General features: G+C 71.3%; 1 protein-coding gene across 3 annotated transcripts; it reads right to left on the bottom strand.

The window, feature by feature from the left end:
* Positions 1-13: 13 nt before the first annotated feature.
* Positions 14-7,855, bottom strand: FCHO1 (FCH and mu domain containing endocytic adaptor 1). 3 transcript variants are annotated; one of them, XM_083811098.1, is made up of 27 exons: positions 7,706-7,855; positions 7,167-7,258; positions 7,010-7,084; positions 6,762-6,903; positions 6,516-6,668; positions 6,316-6,420; positions 5,912-6,010; positions 5,712-5,808; positions 5,574-5,618; positions 5,399-5,471; positions 4,889-4,910; positions 4,722-4,775; positions 4,451-4,630; positions 4,339-4,363; positions 4,178-4,243; positions 4,049-4,091; positions 3,838-3,920; positions 3,154-3,732; positions 2,784-2,896; positions 2,581-2,686; positions 2,377-2,488; positions 2,117-2,272; positions 1,609-1,741; positions 1,292-1,491; positions 1,073-1,137; positions 776-940; positions 14-290 (listed from the first exon to the last, which is right to left on the bottom strand). In XM_083811098.1, the coding sequence occupies exons 1-27, from the start codon at positions 7,730-7,732 to the stop codon at positions 268-270; spliced, it is 3,033 nt and encodes a 1,010-aa protein (XP_083667224.1). In that variant the 5' UTR covers positions 7,733-7,855; the 3' UTR covers positions 14-267. The 3 variants fall into 3 exon arrangements, with proteins under 3 accessions (XP_083667224.1, XP_083667225.1, XP_083667226.1); XM_083811099.1 differs by lacking the exon at positions 4,178-4,243; XM_083811100.1 differs by lacking the exons at positions 2,581-2,686; positions 2,784-2,896.
* Between the last annotated feature and the right edge of the window lie 710 nt (positions 7,856-8,565).

Raw genomic sequence — 8,565 nt, 5'->3', positions numbered from 1 at the left:
TGGGAGGCGGATATTAGAAAATAAAGTGTTTAATAAAAGAGCAGTTCCTGCTCCCTTCACAGCACGGGGGGGGGCGGCGGGGGTCCGTCCGCCGGGCAGCAGGAGACGACGCGGTTACAGCCACGGGGGTGGGGGGGAGGAAGAGGAGGAGGAGGAGGAAGAGGAGGGGGGCACCCCCTCCCCGCCAGCCTCCATCCAGTGTTTTGAGTTCACACAACCAAGGGGGAAGCCCCGGGGGGGGGCTCGGAGGCTCCAGCGGGAGGCAGCTCAGGACCCCGCCAGGTAGATTCCTGCAGGGAAAGGCAGTGAGGGGGAGGCTGCGAGGATGGGGGGCATGAGGCCGCCAGGCTGAGCATCGCTGGGGGGGCACCGGCCGGAGAGGGGGGGGATGGAGCGGACTTTGGGCACCGTGGGGAAGGGACCCCATGCGCCCCAGGGCTGTAGGGGACAGGGAAGGGACCCCGTGCACCCCAGGACAGTAGGGAATGGGGAAAGGACCCCACGCACCCTGGGGCTGTAGGGGACAGGGAAGGGACCCCGTGTGCCCCAGGACAATAGGGGATGGGGAAAAGGCCCCGTGCACCTCAGAGCTCTAGGGGACAAGGAAGGGACCCCATGCACCCCAGGACCATAGGGAATGGGGAAAGGACCCCATGCACCTCAGAGCTGTAGGGGACAGGGGAGGGACCCCGTGCACCCTGGGGAGCAGGGAAGGGACCCCCTCCATGCAAGACAAGGCAAGGAACCCGCGCTTATAGGGCCCGGGCAGCCGTACCCGTAGCAAACCTCTTCTTGACCAGCGACATGCGGTAGCCGGCGCTCGCCAGCTCCACCTCGACGCCCGACAGCGTGCTGCCCTCGCTGCTGAACTGGGCCGCCACGGGGCTGGGCTTGCTGGGCCCGCAGAGGGGCTCCCAGCTGGCCGAGAGCCGGCCGCTGCCTGGGGGGGACAGCGCAGGAGGTGGGGGACCCGTCCGTGTGCCCACGGAGCAGGGGGGACGAGCCCGGGGCAGCCCAGCAAGGGGATGGATCCAGACCCTGCAAGAAGTAGGGGGGGGGGGCGCAGCCTCACCTCCCTGCCCCGGCGCTCCGGGGACATCCAGCAGCTTCCAGAGCAGCCTCTTCTCCTCCAGGTTCCTGCCGGGACACGGCCCCAAGTCCCCGACCACCCAGCTCCGTCCCCACCAGCCCCACATCCCCGCCACCCCTACCCGTTTCCCAAGCCCAGGGTCCCCCCGTCCTCCCCACCCCGGGGGTCCCCGTGTCCCCCCCCCCCCCGCCCCCCCTTTACCAGCTGGCAGCCGGCTGCAGCCGCACGTTGGTGACGGGCTCATCCAGGGGCAGCAGGACGTGGACGTTGGCGAGGGGCACGGGCAGGGCGAGGGCGCCGGCGTTGTAGCCGTAGTCGACGCTGACCCGCGTGGCGCCCGGCGAGCAGTCCCAGCGCACGCACAGCCGCAGCGGCGCCGAGCTGGGACCCAGCCGGGAGAACTGGGGGGGGGGGGGGGGGGGGGAGGCAAAACGGGGGGTTAGGGGGGGCTCAGGAGGGGTGCCGGGACCCAGCCGTTGGGGTGCTGGACCCCCGTGGTCGCCCCGCGCCGGGCTCACCTGGTACTTGAGCAGAGCCACGTTGTAGTAGGACGCGGCCGGGCTCTGCTCCGCCTGCTTCTGCAGGTGCCCCGTCAGCGCGGCCATGTTCAGCCAGAAGTCCTTGGTGCTGGGGTCGCTCTGCGACGGGTCGCTGCGGGGACGGGGGCGACGGCGGCGAGAAGCATGGGGACGCCACCGCCTCCTCACCCCGGGGACACGGGCACCCCGAAACCCAGCACCCCCGGCTCCCAGGGCGCAGCACCCCACGTGCCCCAACACCAGCGCCCCACTGCTGCACCCACCTGCTCCTGGGGGCACCCAGGACCTCCCAGGGAACCAGGCACCCCCCGCACCCCAAAACCAGCTCCCCATCACCACATTCACCACCCTCCCAGGCTGCCTGCTGGCCCCCCCCCAGCACCAGCTCCCCATCACCGCACCCACCGGCACCCCGTGCGCCCGCTCTGCCCCCCCCACCCATCCCCAGCCCGTGCCACGGTGCCACCGCGTCCCCGCGTCCCCGCACCTGTAGAGCAGCTCGGCGTTGGGCAGGAACTGCTCGATGGCGCCGGTGTTGAGCAGGCGGAAGCTGAGCACGGGGGGGGCCATGCCCCCGCTGAAGACGCGGACGATGCCGGCGGGGAAGGACATGGTGAGCTCCCCCGTCACCTTCACCAGGCAGCTGCCGGGGACAGGCAGGGATCAGCGGCCGGCCCCGGCAGCCCGGGGGGGGGCCTGACCCTGGGGAAAAAAAGGGGGGGGGGTCCCATCCTGGTGCCCCCGTACCTGTCGGCATCGCGCCCCTTGAAGTACGCGTGCACGTACTCGGTGAAGGCGGTGGCCACGGGGAGCGCGTCCTGCGAGCCCAGCACCACGGGGCTGGGGCCCCGCGATATCCCTGGGGGAGGGCGTGCAGACCCCATCAGCGCCCAGCAGGTCCCATTCCTGTCCCCCCCCCCCCCCTTCAATAGGGACCCCCCCCGGACCCACCGAGCGCCGGCTGGCAGACGGCGAAGAAGCCGCGCTCGCCCAGGCTGGCGGGCGCCGAGTGCGAGGGGCCGCAGCTCCACGAGGGCGAGGGGCTGAGTGAGCGCGACTGCGGGCAGAGGGGGTGTCAGGGGGGGGCTGGGGGGGGGGGGGTCCTGCCCCCCCCACCCCCCAAACCCCGCTTTCCCCCCCACCTCCCCACGCACCAGGTCGGTGTTGCTGCCCGCAGCTGGGCCGGCCGCCGGCCGCTTCGTCCGGGAACGGCGAGGGGGGGCCACCAGCGGGACCTCGCAGGGGGCGGCGGCGGCGGGGCGAGGGTCTGGGGGGCATAAAGGGGGGGGGCACAGAGGGGCAGAGACATCCACGGGGGGGGGTGGTCATGGGGGGTGTCAGCAGCGCAGTGAGTTTGGCAGGGCTCAGCCCCAGCCCTCGGGCACGATTTAGGGGGGGGCAGAGCTAAGGGTGATTTGGGGGGGGGGGGGCAGAGTTAAGGGTGATTTGGGGGGGCAGAGATCAGGATAATCTGGGGGGGGGGCCAGAGCTAAGGGTAAAGCTCCCTTGGAGCCCCTCACTCACCTGGCTCAGGCTGCAGAGGGGGGGCCCCCGGTGTGTCCCCCTCGGGCATCCCCGTCCCCGACCCCTGGCAGCTCCACGGGGAGGGGCTGGAGGACTCCCCCCCGCTGGGGGGGGCCGGGGAGGAGGAGGAGGACGAGGCCGAGTTGGAGGAAGGTCGGGGCTGCGGGGGCCGGTCCCCGGGGGGGCTGCGGGGCCGCAGCCAGGGCGGGGGCTCCCCGAAAGGGTCGGGAGAGGGGGGCTGGGGGGGGGCCGTGCCGCGGGGGCGTCCCCGGGGCGCCGTCCCCCCCCCGTCCTCCTCCCAGAGCCCCTCGACCCCGGGGCCGCTGAAGACGGCGAAGCCGGGCAGCTCAGGCAGGCGCCCCCCGGGGCTGCGGGGCCGCGGCGGGGGGGGGTCCGGCTGCGCCCCCCGCTTGGGGTGGGGGCTCTGCGGCGTCCCCGGCTGCGGCGTCCACGGCCTCGAGTCCGGGGAGGGGACGGGAGCGGGGTGCGAGGGCGAGTCCAAGCCCGAGTCCTCCACGTTCTCCGGGGAGGAGGAGGAGAAGGGCGAGGAGGAGGAAGTCAGGACGTAGGCGCGGGGGGCTGCGGGAAGACCCCCGTGTCAGAGCGCTGCGGGGGGGGGTGGGGGGGGGGGCAGCTCCCACATGTTGGGGTCCCCCCGGCCCCCCCCATACCCCAAAACCTCACCCGGGAAATCCTCCGCTTCGAAGGCTGACTCCAGGGGGGGCCCGAAGAGCGCGGCGGGGGGCACCGTGTCCGGCAGGGCTTTGCTGGGGGGATGCAGAGGGGGGGGCTCAGGACCTGGAGGGGGGGCTCAGGACCTGGAGGGGGGGCTCAGGACCTGGAGGGGGGGCTCAGGAACCCCCAGCCTCCCCCCAGTGCCTCCCCAACCCCGTACCTGGTCGCCTGCGCCGCCGGGCGCCCCCTCCCTGCGCTGTCACCTGCACGGAGAGGGGACGCGTTTGGGGACCCGGAGCCACCGCCCCCCGCCCCGTGCCCCCCCCCCGGCCCCCCAGCACGGCCTCACCTGCCACCAGCGTCCCCTCGGGGTCGGCAGCAGTGCTCGGGGCCGGGGCCAGAGCCGCCACGTGCCCTGGGGACGGACGGGGACGGGCAGCGTTAGGGGACACGGGGACGGGGGACACGGAGCCCGGCCGGACCCCGAAGCCCCGGGGGGGGGGCACTTACGGGATGACTGCCGCTTGACGGTGCCCTGCAAGACACGGGGGTGTGTGTGGGGGGCGTTAGTCCTGGTATAGCCCCCCTCCCCTCCACCGTGTCCCCCCACCCCGAGCCTCACCCCGACACCGGGGGGCAGGATGAGGTTTCCCACGGTGGCCTTGAGCTGCTCCACGGTGGCCTCGGCGCTGCCGCCGGCCCCCCGGGGCTGCACGGGCTTGATGTGGACGTAAAACTTGCGGGGCTCGTCCTCGTCGTAGTCCGAGTCGCTGGAGGAGCAGCCGTGGTTCTCCGCCTCGCCTGAGCCCCCCCCGGTCAAGGCAACACCCCCAGCTCGGGCACCCCAAAACCCCCAACCCCCCCCCCCCCCCCCAGGACGGCACAAGGATATCGTGGGGCAGGTCCGGGCGCACGCTGAATCCGTCCTCGTCCACCTCCGGGCAGGCCTGTGGGGGGGGGCGGGGGGGGCTCAGAGGGGTGCTGGCTCCCCAGTCCTCCCAGTCCACCCAGTATGGCATGGGTTGGGGAAGGAGCCGGCACCGCTCGTCGGGCCACTCACCGCATCGGCGTCTGGGGACTCCCTGGGGAGACGGCGGCAGAGTTAAGACCCGAAATGGGGATGGGGCGGGTGGGATGGAGAGGATGGGATGGGGACGGGATGCAGGGGATGGGACGGGGTGGAATTATATGGGATGGGATGCAGGGGGTGGGACGAGACGGGATGGGATGCAATATAGGGGATGGGATGGGATGGGATGCAATATAGGGGATGGGATGGGACGCAGGGGGTGGGACGGAGAGGATGACATGGGATCCAGGGGATGGGATGGAAAGGATGGGATGGGACAAGATGGGATTATATGGGATAGGATAGAGGGGATGGGATGGGATGAGACGGTATGCAGAGGATGGGATGGGATGGGACGGAGAGGAGAGGACAGAAGGGGATGCAAGGGATGGGACGGGACGGGATAGAGGGGATTGGGCTGGAGGGGACGGAGTGGCACGGGACGGGACAGGGTGGGATGATACGGGGTGGGGACGAGAGGGTGGGATGGGAATATCTCACCCAGCATCACGCTCCCTCTCCTTGCGGCTCAGCCCAGGGATGCGGAAGGCTTTGCTGCGGCTCCTTTTGGGCCCTGGGGGGGCACAGAGCAGTGAGCAGCCCCCCCCCGGGGACCCCTCCCCTCACCCCCCCCCTCCCCCGGGCGTGGGGCTGAGCAGGGGGCAGACGTACTTGCCTTCCTGCGCTGGAGCCAGCCGGTACTCGTCGAAATCCAGCACGCCTGCGAGCAAAAGGGGGGGGTCGGAACAGCTCGGCGGCTCCCCCCTCGTACAAAGTGGGGGCCCCCCCCCCAGGCTGCTGCCCAGGACCTCACCTGGTCGCTCCCGCCCCGTGCCCTTGCTCTCGGCAAACCTCCGCAGCAGCATCTCGGTGCCGATGTTCTCCACGTTTTGCTTGAACTCCTCGTGCACCTGCAGAGCGGAGGTGGTGGCATGGGGGGGGGGGGGGACGACACACCGAATGACACGGGGGGGGGACACACGGGGCTGGCGGTGTCCCCCCCCGGGGCCTCACCTGCCCGATCTGGACGTGGGTGTCCTCCACCGAGTGCGAGTAGGAGCCGATGAGGCCCTTCATGTGGCGCAGGTGGGCTTCCTCCACCTCCTGGAAGCGCTGGGGGAAGGAGAAGGGGGCGATGTCCCCAGGGGCTGGCGTGTCCCCAAGGACCAGAGTGTCCCCAAGGGCTGGCATGTCCCCAGGGGCTGGCGAGTCCCCAAGGACCGGAGTGTCCCCAGGGGTCTGGCGTGTCCCCAAGCAGGGGTACCCAACCAGGTTGCCACGTCCCCAAGCGCCACCATCCCCACGGAAGCGCGCCTGGCCACTTGGGCGCGTCCCCAAGGTTGGGTGGCCCGACCGTGGCAGGTGGCACGTCCCCGAGGACGGGTCCCCGAGGACGGGTCCCCCGCGGGGAGCCGCACCATGGCCGAATCCAGCATCCTCTGCTCGAAGTCGGCGCGGGCGGCGTTGTACTTGTCCACGGCGCGCCGCAGCGCCTCGCCCGCCTTCCTCGACTTCAGCTCCGCCTGCGGGGCGACGCGGCGGGCGTCAGCCCCCCCCTGGCTGACACAGAGGGGACAATTTTTTTTTGGGGGGGGGGGGGACACCCCCGTGGTGTCACCTTGTCGATCTCCTTCTGGCTGGTGCCCTCCTTGCGGAGCCGCTCGTACTCCTGGCACTTGCTGTGGTAGCTCTCCTTGGACTTGGGCAGCAGCTGGGCCACCCCGTGCAGGAGCTGCACGGCCTCCAGCGTGCCCGCCGCCTCCTCCTTCGACTTGGGGGGGGGGGAGAAATAAATGAAATAAACCCAATAAACCCGGGGTTGGGCGAGGGGGGGGGTGCTGGGGGGGGGGACGGACAGCGGCACCTTCTTGTGCACCCGGCCCTGCTCCTCGCCGTAGCGCGAGATCTCCTTGATGAGCTCGTGGAGCTTCTTCATCAGCTCCAGGTGGCACAGGGCCAGCTTGTCCGAGGAGATGCGGAACACCTCCCAGAGCGGCGCGAAGGTCCTGGAGGGGGGGGGCCAAAAAAAAATATGGCTCAGCAGGGCCCCCCCCCCCCCAAAAAAAATCCTCCCCCTCCTTCCCCGCGCCACCCTCGGGTGCCCGCGCTCACCCCAGCTGCGTGCCGTTGGTGGCCATCTTCGACAGCTTCACCATGGCCTTGGCGTAGTTCTCCTCGATGGCGGCCCTGGGGGGGGGGGGGGGACACCTTGGGACACCCCCCCCCAGCACCTCGGGGGGTCCCACGCGTTGCCCCCCCCCCCCGGCACCTCTCGCGCACGAAGTCGGCCAGCTCCTTGGTGGAGATCTGCGCGTGCTTCATGTTGTGGTAGAGCACGTCGAAGCCGTGGTTCTTTTCGCCCTGGGGGGGGGGGCAGAAAAAATAATATGTGCCCCCCCCCCCCCCCAAAAAAAAAAAAAAAGTGCCAGCACCCCCACTTTGGGGAGAGGGGGGGGGACGATGGGGCTGCGGGGCACCCCCAGGAGCCGCGCCACGGGGGCAGGAAGGGGGTGGGCGAGCGCTGGGCGCTATTTGGGGTGCTGGGCCCCCCCCGATTAGCACCGGGGGGGGGATGGGTGACCCCCCCGTGGGGAAATTGAGGCATGGCGGGGGGGGGGGGAGGGCACAGCTGGCGGGGACCAGGAAGCAGCGCGGCGCCGGCAGCTTCCTCCTCTGGGGCCGGGGATCCCCGCGGCACCCATGGGTGGGGGGCACCCATGGGTGCGGGGGGGGGGCACCTATAGGTGGTGGTGGGGGCACCTATAAGTGGGGGGGGGCACAAATTGGGGGGGGGGGGTCCGGGCTTACCCAGAAGTGCTCGGCGAAGTAGGACATCTTGGAGGCGAGGGGGGGGGGCAGCGGCGTGGCGCGGCACCCAGCACCCTGGGGACACGGCGGTGGCCTTTATTGGGGGGGGGGGGGGTCCCAAGGGTGCCCCCCCCACACACTTTGTTCCCATGGGTGCCGTGGCCATGGGAACCCCGCGGGGGGGGCGGGGGGGGGCAGCGCTGGGCCCGACACCAGATACGCAGCTCAATAATAAATGAGCGGCGGCTGCCGCGCGCCGGCGGCCCCGGCACCCTGACCCCCCCCCCCCCCAAAAAAAAACACCCCCCCCCCGAAAAAATAACCCCCCCGTAAAACACAGCCCCCCCCAAATAACCCCCCCCGAAACACCCCTCCCAAAATACCCCCCCCCCCAAAATACAGCCACCTCCCCAAAACGCAGCCCCCACCCCCCCAAAACCACAGCCCCCCCCCCCCCCAAAAAAAGGTGCCCCCCCAGCCGGCGTGTGAAGGACCCCGTGGGGGGGTGGCGGGGGGGGGGCAGCACCCTGGTCCCCCCCCCCCCCCCCCCCCCCCCAGGTTTGTGCCGCCCCACGCACGGAGCAAAACAGGAAACCGGCTCGTTGTGCATGGCTGGGGGGGGGCACGGTGCTGTGCCCCCCCCCGGGACGGTGCTGAGCCACCTGTGCCACGGGGGGGGGGGCTCAGGGGGGCGCCCCCCCCCGGGTTTATTTTTTGGGGGGGGGGTTGGGGGCAGCAGTGACCTTCATGGGGGGGCCTGGGGGGGGGCTGCTCCCCACATGGGGGGGTGCGGGGGGGGCACGGGGGGGGGAGTCAGCACGGGGGGGGCGCGGGGGGGGCACAAAGGGATGCCCCCCCCC

This window comes from Anser anser (genome assembly GCF_964211835.1).
Source record: "Anser anser genome assembly, chromosome: 25".
Lineage (NCBI taxonomy): Eukaryota > Metazoa > Chordata > Aves > Anseriformes > Anatidae > Anser > Anser anser.
Note: the sequence above shows the minus strand (reverse complement) of the source record. Positions and strands in the feature narration are given on the sequence as shown.